Here is a 19,504-nt window from a genome sequence, read left to right on the forward strand (position 1 = left end):
ACAAACTGTAGAGAAGGACAAAAATAGCAGCTCCAAAGCCCCCACAAAAGTTCCATTTTTGGAGAGCTTCATGGAGGTGTGAGGGAATGTGCGACTGAAGAAATCCAAGCTGCCACACGTTGTCAGAAGGAAAGGACAGCTTGCGCAATTTCAGCTCTCCTTAAAAACATATGAGGAGCCGTGATGGGACAGGTCAATGGCTCATCTTGTCCAGCGTCCCGTTCTCTGGGGAGGCGCAACGGCACAGGCCGTCTCCTTGCCTGCCAACCAGTGTTCAAAATTAGCCAGGCGCTAAGTGCATTTTGTGTGGGATACAAATGGAGCTGTGGGTTAAACCACAAGCCTAGGGCTTGTCAATCAGAAGGTACACGGTTCAAATCCCATTGCTCGGTCCCTGCTCCTGCCAACCTAGCAGTTCAAAAGCATGTCAAAGTGCAAGTACAGTGGTACCTCGGGTTACATACGCTTCACATTACATACGCTTCAGGTTACAGACTCCGCTAACCCAGAAATAATGCTTCAGGTTAAGAACTTTGCTTCAGGATAAGAACAGAAATCGGGCTCCCGTGGCAATGCGGCAGCAGGAGGCCCCATTAGCTAAAGTGGTACTTCAGCTTAAGAACAGTTTCAGGTTAAGAACGGACCTCCAGAACGAATTAAGTACTTAACCCGAGGTACCACTGTAGATAAATAGGTACCACTCCAGTGGGAAGGTAAATGGCGTTTCCGTGTGCTGCTCTGATTCACCAGAAGCAGCTTAGTCATGCTGGCCACATGACCCGGAAGCTGTACGCTGGCTCCCTCGGCCAAAAAAGCGAGATGAGCGCCGCAACCCCAGAGTTGCCCCCAAATGGCAACCAGATGTTCCATTTTGGCGACTGTAACCTTGGTTTAAAGTACCATTTGGCGCCTGGCTTAAATACCTGAGTTTCTAACACTGCCGTCAACGTCCCTCCCCCAGAGGAGGCTGCAATTCTGCCAGGCAGCTCAACCTTCCAGGCAGCCAAGGGCATCGCTGCAGTGCTTTGCCATCTGGATAACTGCCCAGCGTGGCAATCCCTGCTGGAATGGAGAAGCTGTGGCTACTATGCCAAGCAGCTGGGGGGGGAGGGCTTTCCTTCCCTGTGCCAAGCTTCGGGAACTGAAGCTGCATTCCTCCTTTCCCCTTCCACTTCAAGGAGAGCTGCCACTGTGGGGGTCGCAAAACGTGCCGGAGCCTTTTCCATCCTTCTGCTCAGGAGTTTATTCGGGTACCGCTTCTCCACGCCAGAAGCACCCTCAAAGCCGCTCCCCACGACACACAAAATATAAGGTGTAACAACATGCCAAGATAATGCAGGAACAGGTGCAAAGCAGAGCACCATGTAAACAAAAAGAATTCACACTAATATCAGGAAGGCAAGCAAGCATCTCATGTTACTAAACACTGAAACAATGCCTAACAACAAAACAGTGTTAGAAACTCTTGAAATATAGGGTAATGGTAGGGTTACCAGATGTCCCCGGTTCCCGGGGACAGTCCCCGGATTTGCAAATCTGTCCCCGGGAAATGTGGCAGCAGCAGCCTCAGCAGCCCGGAGCCAGCCTGGTAGTGCAGTTGGCTCTGGCTGGCTTCAGGAGCTGCTGACTGCTGCCGCCACTGCCAAAGGGGAACCGGGGACGTCCAGCGGTACAGATCTCCTGCCCCCTTGCCCCTTTGTTTTGACAGATTGGGGGAGGTTCGGGAGTCACGAGTGGGTGGCTATTGACCAGGAGGGAAACAAGGCGCGAAAGTTTCTCTGCCAGGCAAGGTGCAAAGCCCTTCTTTCGCACCCTGTGAAACATAAATGCACAGAGTTTTTTAAAAACTGGGCAACGGCTGCCCATCTGTGACTCCCAAGCCTCCCCCAATCAGTCAAAACAAAGGGGAGGGGGGAGGATATCGGGGGAGGCTCAGAAGTCACAGGTGGGTGGCACGCCATTGCCGTTTTTAAAAAACATTTATGTTTCGCAGGGTGTGAAAGAAGGGCTTTGCACCTTTATACAATATGCATGTGTGCTTGGGCCCAGGGTCTTTTGCCTCACCATCCCCACTACTGACTCCCTGTTGCTACTCAGCTTCAAAAAAAAAAAAAAAAAAAAGTTTCCCCGGATTCATTGAAAAAAATCTGGTAACCATAGGTAATGGACAAATGGCACCTTAAACCTCGGTGTGGTCACCACAACAAGAATGTTTAGGCACCATTTCCCCTCCCTCCCCCCATGATTTTTTTTTATTAGTATTATTATCTTTCATTTCATTTCTGTAAAACTTCATATTTTAAAGGAAAAAGTCTCAACACGGTTTACAGCACATCAGAACATAAAATAAAACAATCCAGAACAGAACAAATTCAAGCTTCAAGGGAAATATTTCAGATCCTTCTTGAAGTGACATTTTGCTTCCCCCATATTTATTTATTTATTTGCTTGCTTAATTTATATAGCTTCCCCACAGCAGACGTACTAGGAAGCCAGTGTAGTGTAGTGGTTAGAGTGTCGGACTAGTATCCAGGAGATCAGGGTTCAAATCCCCACTCAGTCAGGAAGCTCACTGGGTGACCTTGGAGTCACTCACAGCCTCCTAACCTACATCACAGGGTCATTGTAGGGATTAACTGAAGAGAGGGGTGAACCATGCACTCCTTGGAGGAAAAGGTGGGATATAAATGCAAGGAATAAGCTCTTCTGCTGACCTGCTTAAGAGAGCTGGAGGGGCCAACCAGATGGAGATGTATCTCGTCAACCTGGGATCCAGGGATCTCCACAGTTGCAATTGGACCCACACCAGTTCTGGCCCCTGGGGGATTTCTAACACTGCAACAAAATGCTAAGCATCCAAAGACCGGCAAAATAAATAACACCACCCAGGCAGCAAGTGGGGCAAGGCAGGTGGAAAAGCTTCCCCATGATGGTTCCAGCAGACTCTCCCATGCCAGGAGGCAAACTCCCCCACTGAACAGCTATTGAGCTACTCAAGGGCTGTAGCTCAGTGGCAGAGCAACTGCTTTGAATGCAGAAGGTCCCAGGTTCAATCCCCAGCAGCCTCTACAGCTAGAACCCTGCACTGCTGGACTACAACTCCCTTCATCCCTGGACACTGGCCATGCTGACGGCGGCTGATGGGTGTTGTAGTCCAACAGCACCTTGAGAGAGCACCACATTGGCTACGTCTGGCTTATATGTTGGTTGGTAAAAGCTCAGCGGTTGTGCCTGCATATTCCTCCATCTCGATTAAGGCATCAGCTGGGGAAGAATCCTACATACAGCTTCTAAACTCTTTGCTGCAATAGAAAAATAGGCCCATCTCCTTTGCTCTCTCACTTCGGCACATTCCCACATCATTTAGCCACTGTTTTTAATTAAAAAAAGAAAGGCTTCACGGATATTACTCATCAGCCTTTAGCAAGCATTCCTTCTAACTGAAGACATTCTTGTATGCGGTTTCACCTAATAAGATGCATTTTGGGGTATAGAATCATGGAATTGTAAAGTTGCAAGGGATCACAAGGGTCATCTAACGCAATGCAAGAATCTTTTGTGCAAGGTGGGGCTCAAACCCGGGACCCTGAGATTAAGAGTTTCATGCTCTACCAACTGTGCTATCCCAGCTATCACTCACTGGAGCAATTTGGAGCACAACATTTTTTTTCTTCCACACACATGATGCTCAGAAAGATAGCTATGCTTTCGGTCCATGGCCTATTTCAAGAAGTGTAAATAAGCAACCCTACCTGGATTTAAGATCGTAAGACAAGCCTGCTGGATCAGGCCAGTGGCCCATCTAGTTGAGCATCACAATGGCCACTCAGTTGCCTGTGGGAAACCCATAAGCAGGATTTGTGCACAACGCCCCTCTCCTTTCCTGTGTTTTCTAGCAACCTCCAACCTCACTGCTGCCTCCAGCTGTGGAGGCAGAGCAGAACCATTGACAGCCCTCTCCTCCATTAATTTGTCTAATCCTCTTTTAAAGCCGTTCAAGTTGGTGGCCATCCCTGCCTCCAGTGGGAGAGAGTTCCACAGTTTAACTCTGCACTGCATGAAGAAGGACTCTCTTCTATCGCTGCTGAATCTTCCTGCGTTCTGCTTCCTACATTCTGTCCACAATGTTCTAATGCTCCCCCGCCATTGTTAACTGCAATTAAGGAAGTGCCAGTAGTTCTGTCTCTGGCTGATTTTAATGAGGAGTGGGCTGCAAATGGTAGAAATTGAAATTAAAAGGCTTGACTCGTGAGCCTGGGCTGGCTGGCTGCAGAGTGACGTCTGCAATCAAGGTCTGAAATTGTTGCTGGTGGTGCTAACAAGCAGGAACACATCTAGCCTTCCCCTAAATATTATCACACGCCACCCCAATTTCCAAGCAAGGAGGGACTCTGGGGGTTCTGTGCATTTGCCCAGGTCTGGTTTCCTTGGATGAAGGTCAGTGGAGACTGTGGTGTCTTTAGGATATATGGTTTTATTTACACATATATATACACACACATATATATACACCAGTGTCAAAGCAATGATTCTTCAACATCAACTTCGCTGCACTGGTCTTGTTGCTCAGATGCCTGATTATCGTCTTCCAAAGCAACTACTCTATTCCGAACTTAAAAATGGAAAGCATAATGCTGGTGGTCAACAAAAGAGGTTTAAAGACTCTCTCAATGCAAATCTTTAAAAAAGGTAATATAAACACCAACAGCTGGGAAACACTGGCCTGCGAGCGCTCCAGTTGGAGAACAGCCTTTACCAAAGGTGTCATGGGCTCTGAAGATGCTCGAACTCAGGATGAAAGGGAGAAATGTGCTAAGACGAAGGCACGCTTGGCAAACCCTCACCGTGATCAACTCTTGTCTAGAAACCTATGTCCCCACTGTGGAAGGACATGTGGATCCAGAATTGGCCTCCACAGTCCCTTATGGACTGACTGTTAAAACCGTGTTCATGGAAGACCATCTTCCTTGGCTATGAGGGATCGCCGAAGAAGAAGAAGAAGAAGAAGAAGAAGAAGAAGAAGAAGAAGAAGAAGATGATGTACAACATCAGCAAAAGATGGAGGGGCTCGCAACATCAGCACCCCGACAGATCTTGCTTTTCCATTAGTCACAGTTTTAGATCCAGCACAGAGCAAGCAGGTCTCTGTCTCTCCAGCTTCCAGATTGTTTCTAGCTCAGTTCACACACCCCACGCCGACACTTGGTCTCCTACCTAGCAGCTAGGTGAGGAGGGTGAAGGAAATGGCCTCCTTAGCCTGAGGGGCACCACCACTTAGGTGCAACTCTTGCAGATGAGCTCATTCTTTTGTGATGCTGAGGAGGACACCAAAGTGGCCAGCCGCCATCTTACAAAGAAACTTGCCTGAACATTTCAGCGACAGAATCCTCTATCACAGTCTAACCCTCACCAGGTACAGGGCCCCAAGGATTGGAGGGGTCTCAGGGCACCATCCAGACTGACCCTCCCAAAAAAAACCCAGAAGAATATCCTCTGCGGATGACCATTAGTGACAACATAGGAAGAGGCGTGGGGTGGGGGGGAGGGAGGGAGAGAATATGCAGAGACCACCATCTGGCCACCAAATTTAATACACACCCCCATCTACTGGCCTTCTCAAACAGATGCTGGTTTTCTCTCAGGCTGAAATCAGGCCCAGTTCCCAGCGTGCATACGGCCTGCGGTGGTGGTGGTGGTGGAAACCAGCAAAAGGCAGCGGGCTGGGGAGGGGGGGTGGGAAGCAACACAATTTTTCCTGACCGATTGCTCCAACAAATAACATCCCTGCAATTACCTCTCCCCATGTTGTATATCTGTTCCTCTTCCTGGCTTCTCCTCCCTCCTTCCCAGCCCCCCAGGTGCAGAAAGAGCTGCGGGGCTGACAGGAAATAAAAGTGGGCATCTGGAATATTTTAGCGTCACGCTCTCTCAGAGGGGGAGGGGGAGGTGATATATGGCCCTGGCGATCTCATCAGAGGAGAGCGGGAGCTGGCAAGGCGCCTGTGCTTTATGATGCTCCCGCTTGATAAAGATGGCAGGTCAGTCCATTTCCCCAGCAGCCAGCGAGTGCCATATTCTCACCTACGCAGTAGGGAGGGAGGGATGGAGAGAGGAGGAGAAGGAAGGGAAGGGAGGGTTGGTGTTTTTACCAGCTACTACAAGGCTAGATTTACCCACCATTTTGGCCTCCAGCAATGCCCAGCCTGTGTCTCTATAGAGATGCAGCAGCAAATCGAGGCATGAAGGTGTCCTCGTTTTGCCTTCCTGTCCGCTCCTCGCGGCTATACTCTCCTGGACTGTGGAGGCTCCACCATGCAGAGCGCAGCTCCGCGAAAGGAACTGTGTTTTGGTTTTTGAGCTCCCTTTGTTTTTCATGTGGCTCTTATCCGAAGGGCTATTCTGCAGCATATGTGCAACAGCAGGCTTGCTCCCGGTCAGAGCAGAGGGAACAGAAGCGAATATCGGCAGAGTGTTGGGAGAAATGTCCTAACAGCAAACACTGTTTGACCGTGACACGGGATGCCCTGAGAGGCTGCAGGATTTCCTCCGCAGGAGCAAGGACTTGATGGCCATTTGCTGGAGCTGCATCTTGCATTGACTAGGAGGGCTGCATTAGATGACCTGCAGTGTGTCTTCAAACTACAAGGCCTCTATGTTTCATATGTTTGTGAAATACAAATGCACCCAAATCCCTGCCATCTGAAACAGTACATTCCAGGATCCCACCACTCCATTCGAAACCGTGTGCAGAAGGATACAAACTTAACTAGTGTCCACCACCACGTCTTGTGGCAGTGAGTTCCATAAGTTTGCCTTTGTATGGTATGAGGGAATACCCAGTACTCCCTCCCTTTCTGTGAGTTCTGAACATAAGGCCCACACTTCATCAGCTTCCCCTCAAGTTTTAGTTTTGTGAGGAACAGGGCGGGGGGGGGAGTCCCACTTTCCATATGATTCATAAGAACTTAAGAGCCTGCTGGGTCAGGCCAATCTAGTCCAGCGCCCTGCTTTCACAGAGACCAATCAGATGCCCCCTTGGGGAGCCCAAAAGCAGGATCGGGGCCCAAGAGTTCTCTCTCCTCCTGCGGCTTCCAGCAACCGGCATTCAGAGGCATCACTGCAGCCGACTGCGGAAGCAAGAGCAAAGCCATTCAGAATTTTATAACCAGCTATCATGTCCTTCCTTGGGCCCAAGACACATGTATATTTTAATACGCTTTAATGAGCATTCAGGAGCCTTCACCCATTCAGTTAACGTCCATTGTCACTGTTTATAGGTTTTGATTTTGCTTCTTTAAAGATCACCAAGCTCCCTCTCCAGGTGGCACAAAATGGGATATTTCCTCACCTGCAGCACAGCTAAATTCAGATACAACTCCCCCCCCCCCACCATGACACAGCTGGCAATACTATGGCAGTGTGAAAACTCCTTCCAGCACCCCCTCAACTCTCTGCATTATCTTCCTCCTCCTGCTCCTCTCAAACACACACACACACACACACACACACACCATAATTTCCATCCCCTTCCCCCATCTCTGGCCTCCGGTGAAACTGAAAGAGATTAACATGTCAGCGTTCTTAACCAGGTAAACAGAAGAGCTTATTTATTGCATCTATAGCCCACTATTTTCCTCCAAGGAGTACATGGTTCACCCCCTCTTCAATTAATCCCAACAACGACCCTGTGAGGGAAGTTCAGAGGCTGTGAGTGACTCCAAGGTCACCCAGTGAGCTTCATGGCTGAGTGGGGACTTGAACCCTGATCTCCCAAGTCTTAGTCTGATACTCTAACCACCACACCATACTGGCTTCCTAGAGTACCTCTGCTACACAGCAGTTCTATAAATTAAGTAGGTAAATAAATATGGGGGAAGCCAAATGCCTCTTAGAGAAGGATCTGAAATATTTTCCTTGAAACGTAAATTCCTTTTATTCTGGATGGCTTGGATGTTTCAATGTGTCGTCAACCACTTTGTGATTTTTTTTCCTTTAAAATATAAAGCAATATAGAAATGAAAATGATAATCATCTTGATAAATGGCACCTAGACATTCTGTGGCGATGACCATAACAGAGGTTTAAGGCGGCATTTGGAAATTAGCTTATTCTGTATATCTGAGTTTCTAACTCTGGCTAGCAGCCATCAACAACCCTCTCCTCCCTGAATGCAAGAACATTTTAAACTAGTTTGTGTTTCTATTACTTGGCATTTCATAATGATGCAAGCAGCCTTGAATCCCAAGTTGAGACAATGGCAGGATATAAATACATATAACAACAGCAACCTTTATCAGCTTCACCATAGATGAGAGGGGAGACAGGGAACTCAGATGGGAATCAGACTTGTAGAGTCGGAAGGGACCACGAGGGTCATCTAGCTCAACCCCTTGCAATGCAGGAATCTTTTGCCCAAGGTGGGGCTCGAACCCAGGACTCTGAGATTACGAGTCTCATGCTCTACTCAACAACAACTAAGGCAGGGAGGGAGGAGTCTGTGACCTTCCTCCAGACGCTGCTGCAGGACTCAAGCTCGCAGCCCTACAACACCCAAAGGGTGCCAGGTTAGGGGAGTGAAAGAAAGCCATTTCCAAATGTGGACGACTCTTTGGAAGATGAGGAACAGACTTCAGATCAAGCGCATCTGATCACTGATGACACGCAACACGAGGAAGCTGGCGGGGGTTGCACTTACAACTCTATTTTTCCTGGAGGGCCATCAATTGATTTTAAGAACCTGCTACAAATGCATTTGAAGACCTGAGCCTTCGCCTTTCGCAAAGGTGCACCGCTAACAGGGTGGAGCCCAAAAAAGCACTCTGAGATAAATTTCACACAGGCCATCAAGCTGTCAGTCAGAAACCCAAAATATCTCAGAAGCAGGTTTCTGGGAACCACAGGAGGGGCAAGAGCTCCTGTGCACAAATCCTGCTTGGAGGTTTCCCACTGCGAGAATGGGGTGCTGGACTAGATGGGCCACTGGCCTGATCCAGCAGGACTCTTCTTAAGTTCTGAGGTTCTTAAGAGTGAAGGACAATGTCAACACGGAATCTCCTAGCTCACTTTGGAAGCAACTTCACTCTAGCACTTGTATGTGAAAGATCTGTGCGCTTCCGAATACTGTGGGACTCCAACTCCCATCAGTCCCCAGCCAACATACCCAATGGTCCAGGGATGATGGGAGTTGGATGCCAAAAACATCTGGAGGACTGCAGGTGTTTCACCATCCCTGCTGTAGGGACCAAAACCTTCCCAAACCCTCTTAGAGGTTTGTTTGCTGATTTCTGTACCCTTGCAGCCACTGCAGCAGCGGTGACTTCTATAAAACAGAGTGGGTCAGTTGAAATTTCAATGGCTAGGGAAGTCAGCATAGAGGTTAAGGGTAGAGTCTGGGCATCTGGAGGTCAATTGCTTTATCTGTTTAAACCCCATGGAAACCCATTTCTGCACCTAAACAGCAACCAATATCACATTACATTCCCTCTTAGACCCGCAGTATGCCCATTTCCATGGATGACTTCATCTTTATCATTCATGCCATAGGTTGACACAAACCTATCCATTCTTAAGGAAATCAGCCCTGAGTGCTCACTGGAAGGACAGATCCTGAAGCTGAGACTCCAATACTTTGGCCACCTCATGAGAAGAGAAGACTCCCTGGAAAAGACCCTGATGTTGGGAAAGATGGAGGGCACAAGGAGAAGGGGACGACAGAGGATGAGATGGCTGGACAGTGTTCTCGAAGCTACCAGCATGAGTTTGACCAAACTGCGGGAGGCAGTGGAAGACAGGAGTGCCTGGCGTGCTCTGGTCCAGGGGGTCACGAAGAATCGGACATGACTAAACGACTAAACAACAAGTCATGATGGCTTGGCTGGGCTTCCACAGTGGGAGGCAGCAACGCTTCTGAATACTAGTTGCTGGAAACCACAGGAGGGGAGAATGCTCTTGTGTTGGGGTCCTGCTTGGGGGGGGGGTTAGAAAGAGGCCCCAGTGAGAACAGGATGCTGGACAATAGGCCTGATCCAGCAGGCTCTTCTTATGTTCTTCTGCACTTAAAGTAGCTTCACATTTTATTTTTGCCTCGAGGGAAGGCCACATCTGCAAGAGTTTGGACTGGGGGGGGCAGGATTATAGGTTCATTTTATCTGACTTCACCCCTGCTCCCTACCAGCCCCTTTCTGAATCCTGACAAATGGGAGCAGGTTCACAGGTTGTCAACCCAGCCTAAAGGAATGTGTAAACAGGATGTTGCAGTGATTCAGCTTAAGCCCCAAGGCAAATTCTTTGGAGATGCATTTTCTTTGGAGAGGAGAAAATTGTTTCCAGGAATCTGAGGCAAGTCTCCTCTCTCTCTCTCTCTCTCTCTCTCTCCTTCAAGCCCCCACCCCACCAGCCCCCCATACCCCATGGGAAAAGAAAGCCCTCCAGCAATAAAGAGGGTGGGGAGTACAGACCCCCCCCCATGAAAGTTGCTCCAACACAGCTTAAACTGGTTCACAAGAGAGGCTGGTTATGCCTCTTGCCACTAAATTCTAGGTCCTTCGTTCACAGATATAGAATTACAGAATCTTAAAGTTGGAAGGGGGCACAAGGGTCATCTAGCCCAACCCCACTGCTGCCATGCAGGAATCACAGCTAAGGAATCCCTGGCAGGTGGTCCATCCAACCTCTGTTGAAAAACCTCCAGTAAAGGAGAGTCCATCTTCCCAGATAATCTGTGCCACTGTCAAACAGCTCTTACTGCCAGAAAGAGCTTCTCAATGCTTAGTCAGAATCTCCTTTCTTGTCATTTGGAACAGCAGAAAACAAGCTTGCTCCATCTTCCACAGGACAGCCCTTCAGGTCGTTGGCTGCCACGTCACCTCTCCGTCTTCTCTTATCTGGGCTAAACACAGCCAACTCCATCAATCATTCCTCATAAGGCTTGGTTCTCAAGCCCTTTCATCATCTCGCTCACCCTCCTCTGCACACCTTCCAGCTTGTCGACATCCTTCTTAAACTGAGGTGCCCAGAACTGGACACAGCACTCCAGGCAGGAGAACAGAGTGGTGCTGTACTCTATATATATCCCGTTCCCTGTCATTTACAAGATGGTTGCCATGCCACGAGCCACAAATTTGTACTGGATATTAATATAATACTCGAAATTGCTATTTTGGTCCCAAAACTGAGGCCTCCCATCAAGGGACTAGAGAGAGAGAGAGAATATTTGTGCTTCACTAAAGCTAATATAATTGCTAATGTGGACGACCATCTGCATCAATAGACACAAGATGCTGGTCCTTTCATCTGACGAAGTGGACGAGAGTCTGCAAAATCTGATGCCGTAATTAAAGGGTCAACGTTCGAGGCTCTACAGCAGGGCTGGGGATCTTCTGTGGGTCCAAGAAGGGCTACATCCCCTTCTGGGAAGGCCAAATGCCAGCGGTGAGCATGGCCGGGGAAGGGAAAGGGGAGCAGCAACAAATCCAGATGTTACCCAAGCGAGTTTCTACACACCGCTCTTGATCCTCCAGCCGGACAAGTGAGAGGCGTTGTCAAGAGTTCGAGGACACAGTCCAGCCAAGCAAAAACACTGGGGCCAGTGAGAGGCGTGGCTGGGAAGAGGGTGTGCGGCTGGGGTGCATTCGGCCCCTTGCCTTCAGGTTCCCCACCTGGGTCTTAGGATTCTGCTGCTGATTCTTCTGCAACACATAGCCGCTGAAAGTCTGGAACAGGAAGCAAACAAGGAGGGTGCAGCTGCAGAGGCAGATTTAGAGGAGTGCAACCAGTTCACTGGGCACCAAGCCGAGAGGGCATCGCAGGAGGTACCACGACAACGCTGAGCTATGGAAGGCAAAAGGCGGTGGGGTGCTGAATTTTGGCAGTACACAGGGCGCCACTGAAACTTTAAAGCCCAAAGTCCGCCACTGGCAGCTGGTTCACAGGGGGCCCGGAACACATCTGCAAGTTCCCTACCCTTATATAGCTACTCCAGTGGACCAAACTGAAAGCCTCTTTGGCATTCCATTTCATACCAAATGACTCTTCTTGGCAGCCTTGTTTGTCCCCACAAATATCTGATATACTGCATCCATTGAGCATTCCACTGAGCCTCCACGGTCGCTGGATAAGGAGTCACATCCTGGCCAATTGCTGTGGCTGGGTTGGTCCTCCACGAATTTGTCAAACTCATCTTTTTCAAAGCTGTCTGTTCTTTCGGCCATCCTCACATTCTTGGGCTGGCAGATTCCACCCGTCAGTTAACCATTTTTTCATGCAGCACATGGCTAAACTATGGAACTCCCTCCCACAGGAAGCAGTGACAGCCACCAACCTGGATGGCTTTAAAAGAGGATCGGAAACCACAGTAGGCAAGAGGGCTCTTGTGCTTGAATCCTGCTTGCTGGTTTCACAGAAGAGGCATGTGGTTCACTGCTGCCAGAACTGCTGTCTCTTGGCCTGATCCAGTAACCACCACCAAGGACCAGTTGCAGCTCAGAAAACAGCCTTCCTTTTCAGCGCTCTCAATTTTCAAGGGCTGAGATTTGGAGTGGGGGGGTGGGGGAAGATATGGATGATTCATATGAAAGCATACAAGGCAAGAGAAGATGAGCGGGAGCATTTGTTTGTGGGGTGGGTCCCCAAGCACACATACACACCGATTTCGACCTCAAGCAATCACAGCTCGAAAACATTAAATATAGCAACCCTCTCCAATGAACACACATCACCGCGGCCAAGAAGGAGAGTCCGCTGCAATTTGCAGCCAGCTCCTGTCCCCACCATCATCCCCAGACTCATCTGCCATCTGCTCGCCGAGGGAGGGGGGAAGGAGGCCCCCACCAATGAGCTCCCAGCCTACTTGTAAACTTAAGCGCGTAGAAAGCGACGCAGGCAGTAAAGCCCCGCGCTCCGACCCAGAGCTTTTGAACGCTGCGCCGTGATATATTATTAATCGTTTTTATAATGCGATGCCATAGATTGCTGTCGCTCGGGGCTCCGTTCCCATTCCTGGGGTTTGGCTGGGTGTGGGGGGAGAGGGAGGAAAGGGGGGCAGCAAGCTGATTCCCCCCCCACTCTCACACACAAACACACACCCTTCCACAGTGCAAGGAGAAGAGGCAGCTGCTGGAATAGCTAACTGTACGCACATAGCAGACACACTACAGGGCTTGCACAGGAGGGGTGATGCGGGAACAGGAGGAAAACTGGAAGGCGGAAAGCAAACAGGAGCAAAAAGGGGAAAGTTGTCACCCCCACCAAGACTGGGGCACAGTTTCGGTTCGGGTCTGCAGGGACAAAACACCGGGTCCTCTCCAACGTTAGAGAAATGGGCAGATGAGAGACCAAATCAGTTTCCTCATTCCTCTGGCTGGATGTAACCCATCGCCAGCCTCTTCTGGCAAAGCGAGTGTTTGACTGATGAGCAGTTTCCCCCCAGACCTGTGATAACTCCAGATTCCCTTGAAATGCACAGGTCGGGGAGGAGGGGAGATGGAAGCTCAGCCCCACTGACAACTTCACCAGCACGCGTGCCCCCCCCCCACGAGTAAAGCCCTCTCCCCACCTTCCTTCCCTTCTTTCCTGCAAAAAGGATGAGTAAAAAAGAAGGCAGGCAGTCTCGTCTTTCTCGATTGCTGTGTACAAGACCAGACTTTCCCAACGGAGAGGTGCAAAGATTTGTATAGGGAGCCACTGTTACACGACAGGAAATGTCTTCATGTGTTTGTGTTGGGGGGGGGGGATAATTGCTTCCAAGAAGTCCCACACGCACCACCCGCCACGAACACCACACCACCACCCTGACGTTGTGGCTTCCAGAGAGCCCTTTGCACACACACAAAAACCAATTGTGGAGGGAGGAAATGGGGTGCCGTGCACCTGCCCCAGATCTGCCAGAAACACACAGCAATATTTCTGTTTTTCTTTGCGCCATACACAGGTCCTAAATTGCACCCTGTATTATAAGCACCACAGAGAAAGAAGTGTTTCCCATGCAATCCAACCTGCCTCTGACTGACACACACACACCTAGTACAGTGAACCCCCAAAAAGCCAGTTTGCAAAAAGGAAAAGTGAGGGAGGTGTTGAATGCATAGCACTGTCCATGGTCCACTGCAGACAGATCAGGGAATCCACTCCCTGGGCAGAAATCCCTAGCGGCTACTAGCCGTTTTGCAGTTCTAGAGGGAAGGGGTGATTCAGGTGCAAGGTTGCAAGAGACACCCACAAACTCTCTGTGGTCGTTGTGCCCCCCCAAACACACACACACACACACACACACACACATGAAGCTGGGGTCTCAGTGTAAACGCATTCAAGCCCAGGGTGGAGTAGTGCTTAGAGTGTCAGAGAAGGCCTGGGCAGATAATGGTTGAAATCCCTACCAGGAGCGCACGGTTGCTGTCCTCAGCCTACCTCACAGGGTTGGCGCGAGGGTAGGGACAGCTTGAGCACTTTAGGGGTGGAAAGAGGGGAAACACAAAGGAAGTGGGTAAGAGAAGGTGCCAGTCTAAGCTCAAGAAGCCAGATGCCAGTGTACACTCTGAATGACACACCGCCATGTATCGATTCCTTCCCCTGAAAGGGCTTAAAACCCCACAACACAACACGGCCTCTAGGCATGTGCAGAGTGCCTTGTCCTCAGCGAGCCTCCACACACAAACATCCTGGGCAGGGATTCCAGATAGCTGAACCCCTGGACCTATCTGTTTGGAACTTCTCTGCCAATGAACCACGTTGAGGACCCTGCCACACCATCAAGGGGCTGTTTAAATGGGGAGGGGGGTGTTTTTGGTACCGCAGGAAGTCAGGAGGAGGTTCAGAACCACTCCAGCAATTATCACAGAGAAGCCAGGGGAGGAAGCTTGTTTCACAGCCATTAATCTTTGAGCGGGAGGGTGTGATCTCAGATTCAGCCATGTCTACATGGTCTCCCCCACCCCCACCCCCCCCCCGCCCAGCACTGACATTCTTCCCTTCCCTCTTCCAATCAGAGCGGCAAATAACCTGCCATTATATTAAGCTTTTTTATTATTATTTTAAAAATGCACATATTCACAAACCTCTTCCATTGAGACAGGACGTGGTAGCAAAAGTTGTGTCAGGGAAGACTAAGAGGAAAGCCCCTCTTTCTCCTAATGATCAGGGAGCATCCCACTCCCAAGAATGAAATAGCCCCTGCTGCAAAGAAGGAAGGGAGGGGGTTGATAAAGAAGGTATGTAGAACCTTCAGGTCCATAAGTAGTCTACCTGTAAAGAAAAGCTGCTCCAGGGACCAGCAACAAGGGGAGAGCTGTGTTGCTGTTTGTGGCTCCCCCCCCCCCCCATGGGTGAAGTGCTTCAAAAGGGGCATCTGCTAGGCACAAACCAAAGAAACCTTTGGGGTTTTTCCACACCTGCTAGGAAGCCAGCCAGTCAAGAGTTAATTTCGACAGCAGGATGGTTGGAGTGAGGGAAAGCCCTCTGCTTATGCTCAGAGGCTCCGCTTCATGGGACGAGGCTGAGACCCAACATTAAAATCAAGGGGTTGATATAGGCCTCGGCTTGCTCTCAACCTTGATGCGAGGAGAGGAAGGCACTCTGTACATGCCCCATGCTCCTTTCCTTGTTAGCCTCAAACCACTCCACATGTTTTCAGAGCCACCTTTTTGAAGTTGTGTCGTTGTGTCCCAGATCTGAGCCCCCCTCCTTCAGAACTCCTTCAGAACAAGTCTGGAGTTCCAGCTTCAATGAAAGGGAGGGAGAGAGGGAGACAAAAGCCTGAATTAGGGGTTCATGGACGCCACCCCACTCCTATCAGAGAGACTCACGTCGTCTAGCAGCTACACCGACCCAAGAAGTCCATTCATCAGCTTCACATTTCTGCAGACAGCGGTAATCTAAATACACTCTGCAAATGCTCAGATGACCAAGGGAAATCGAAATATTTCTCTGTTTCCCCAGACAACAACCAACACGACACTTGGTCTGCTCAAGGGGGGGGGGGGGATTCCACGGATGCTTGTTGGGCTGGCTCCAAAACGCACTCTGCACATACCCCGAGGTATATACACCCCACACACACACATCTTTCTCCTACATTTCCGGACCACGAAAGATCAGCTCGCTTGTCTGCTAGCGCCTAGCCCCCCAAAATGCAATCCAAGTTGGGCTGGGGTGCTCTCTGCACAGGCCCAGAGACACTCTTGTCTTTCCAAATTGTTTCTGGTTTCCAAAAACCATGCTCCGGAACCAAGGGACGAAACCCGCCCCGTCCTCCCTCCGCATCCGGCATAGGGGGGAAACTCACCATGGCTGATCAGAGCCCCGATGCAGCAGAAAAGGGCGGCGGGTCCGGAGCGAGCCCTCCCCGCCGAGGCGGCCATGGCGGAATCCGGGTCGAGGCGTGGAGCGGGCAGAAGCGAAATCCAAGCACGTGCGAACGGAAAGACGAGCCCAAGCCGAGACGTGGAGAAGGGGGGGCGAGGTAAGGGGCGGGGCCACCCCGGAGACAAAGGTGGGGGTCCAGAGGGAGATGGGCCAAGGAGGGGGGGTCCCACCTGCTCCTTCCTCGAGCCACCCCAGATTTCCACCCAAGGGGGGGAGGGTCCCCCCTTTTTGTCTACCCCCACCAAAAAATATATATATCAAGAAGCTTGGGGCGAGAGGGAGGGGGAGCGAATCCCACGTGCAAACCCTGGCGAAATTGGTTCGAAAGAATCAGGGGGGAAGCGATTGGGGGGTGTTAGGCAGTAATAATGGCAGGAGGGGAATCTGGGCGGGGGGGAATACAAACGGATGGATGTGGGGAGAGAACAGGACAGCCGGCGAAGTCTTGATGCAAAGCCCCTTTAAAAAAAAATCTTAGAGCCCCCCCCCCCAAATAAAAATGGCAAAGCCCCCAATAGGAAAAAATCAAATCCCCCCCCCAATTAAAAATGGGAGGGGCAGAGAAAAAAGTATAGAGGATAGAAAACAAGAGAGCCCCGCCACACCAAAAAGTGTTGGGGGCGATTTGGGGGGTGGCGCTGCTATAATCCAAAGCGCTCCTGCTTCTCCGCCGGGGCGTCCGAGGAGGCGATCCGAAGGCCCGGCCTGCGAAGGGGCGTCCGAGGCAGGAGCCGGCCCGGGCCAGCGCCGAGCCGAGCCCGGGGAGAAGCGCCGCTCCGGCTGGCTCCTGCCTCGCCTCCCGGGTCCTCCTCCGCGGCGAGGCTGCGCCGATCTGAGCTCTCTGCCGGGAACGGCGAGCGCCGGAGAAACTCCCTCCGCCCCCCGCCAGCCGCCCACCCCCTCCTCCTCCTCCTCCGGGCCCCCGCTTTTCCTCCCATCACGTGTTTTCCCCAGAGTTTCTGCCGCCGTGTGCACGCCCCCCCCCCATTCCAGGGTCAGGATGCGTTTGCACACACGCGTACACATTTTGGAGCGGGGGCCGGAGGTATAAGGCTGTGTATACGGTCTCCGGGGGAGGGTTTGCGCTCGGTGGCAGAGCGCGCGTGCTTTGAATGCAGAAGGACCCGCTTGCAATCCCCGGCGTCTCCAGGCAGGGATCCAGAAAACACCCCTGACTCGGAAAGCCGGGGAAGCAGCTGCCGGCCCGTGTTCGGGGCTGGAGGCGTTAATGCTCTGGGTCTTCATGGGAAAGGGCGGTAACTCAGAGGTAAGGAACACCTGCTTGGCACGCAGAAGGCCCCTGGCAGCATCTCTGGGTAGGGTGCCCTGGCGAGCCTCTGCCAGTCAGAGTAGACCGAGCCAGCATGGAGTAGTGCATGGGTAGGCAAACTAAGGCCCGGGGGCCAGATCCAGCAAAATCGTCTTCTAAATCGGAATCAGGGTGTTTTTACACAAGTAGAATGTGTGCTTTTATTTAAAATGCATCTCTGGGTTATTTGTGGAGCATAGGAATTCGTTGATTTATTTTTTTCGAAATATAGTCCGGCCCTCCACAAGGTCTGAAGGACAGTGGACCGGCCCCCTGCTGAAAAAGTTTGCTGACCCCTGGCATAGTGGCTAGAGTGTTGGAGGAGGGAGACCAGGGTGGAAGCAGCTGGAACCCTGGAGAGCTGAAACCATAGAATCATAGAACTGTAGAGTTGGAAGGGACCCTGAGGGTCATCTAGTCCAACCCCTTGCAATGCAGGAATCTTTTGCTCAACGTGAGACTCGAACCCATGGCTCTGAGAGTAAGTCTCACGCTCTACCAACCAAGCTAAAGCTCAGTGTCTAGTCAGTGTAAAGAGTACACAGTGCTAACAAAGGTCTGACTCAGCACCTTTTCCTACCTTCCCATTTATTTCATCCCATTATGCAGAGCAATGAGGACTAGAATCTTTGCATTATTTCTCAGGGGAAGGGGCCAAAGCTTGACGGGCAGAGATGCTGCTTTGCATGCAGAAGGTCCCCAGGTCAATCCAGGCAGGGCTGGGAGCATCCCCTGCCTGAAATCCCGGAGTTGCTGTAGACAACACTGAGTTAGATGGACTGACGTTATAAGGTCTTAGGTTTGATCCCCAGGGGCACATTCAGTTTGGGCTGTGAATGCCACACACACACACCGGATTCTATTTAACAAGATGTAAATATTGCTTGATGCAAAAATATGATATAACATATGATGTAGAATATTCACTTTAAAATTGCTATAAAAATAGACTTTAAGAATGTGAATGTAATAAATTCATTGAAATGTAGGGTGGAAATCAATAGGTTTATTATGTGCTTGCTGGGGAGGGGGAGTTTTTAACAGAAATTGAAAGCTGTGCAGCAGAGGTGCCCGTCTAATATCAAGAGGCAGACAGTTCCAGGGGATAGATGCTGCCGCACTAAAAGATCAATTTCTCCCATTTGTGGAAAGATCAGTAGTACACATTATTTCCTTTTAAAGGGGAGGGCATAAAGATATTAAAGTCCAGAGTAAAAAATGACAACTGCTCCAGTACTGAATATTATCTTTATTAGTTGTATTAGCAGTAGTATTAATATTTCTTGCCAGCCCTTCATCTAAGATCTTGGGGTGGGTGACACCAATCTAAAAATACAATATTAAAATAAACTGCAGGGTATAAATGTTATAATAATGATAGCCCTGTTGCACAAAGGTAACGTTCTCACTTTTTTTCTCTCTCCCCATTTTTGCTTCTGGCCCTGCTCACTGCCTGCATGTGGCCCCCGGAAAATTTCCCAGAAGCAAATGCGGCCCTCAGGCTGAAAATGCTTCCCTTTCAGAGAGAGAGATCTCAATCAGACTTACAAGGCTGGCTGGACAGTGTGGCCTTTTCTGACCCACTCATCGGTTTGAGAGATGGCCATGGGGGGGGTCCTCAGGTGGCAGCATGGACTGCACCATTTCACAGGGGGCAGAACTGCAGTTTTGAATGCTCCCTTGTGGAAAAACTCTCCCTGTTAAGTATGAAACAAAGCCTGGTGGCCTAAACATAACGCTTTTCTCCCTTGTGCTGTTCCCGTCCCCTCCGTCTGCAAATATTAATTGCAGGGAGGTGCTTTTTACAAAATGTCATCACCCACCTGCAGTCTGAAATGG

At 50.3% G+C, this 19,504-nt stretch overlaps 1 protein-coding gene across 1 annotated transcript in view; it reads right to left on the reverse strand.

Annotated features, from left to right (window-relative positions):
• The window catches only part of TMEM132E (transmembrane protein 132E), a 124,751-nt gene extending 107,573 nt beyond the window's left edge, over positions 1–17,178 (reverse strand). Inside the window, exon 1 of the mRNA XM_079956008.1 lies at positions 16,277–17,178. Within this exon, the coding sequence (XP_079812134.1) occupies positions 16,277–16,352 (76 nt within the window). The 5' untranslated portion in view covers positions 16,353–17,178. The remainder of the gene's footprint in view (positions 1–16,276) is intronic.
• Between the last annotated feature and the right edge of the window lie 2,326 nt (positions 17,179–19,504).

This window comes from Podarcis cretensis (genome assembly GCF_951804945.1).
Source record: "Podarcis cretensis genome assembly, chromosome: 15".
Lineage (NCBI taxonomy): Eukaryota > Metazoa > Chordata > Lepidosauria > Squamata > Lacertidae > Podarcis > Podarcis cretensis.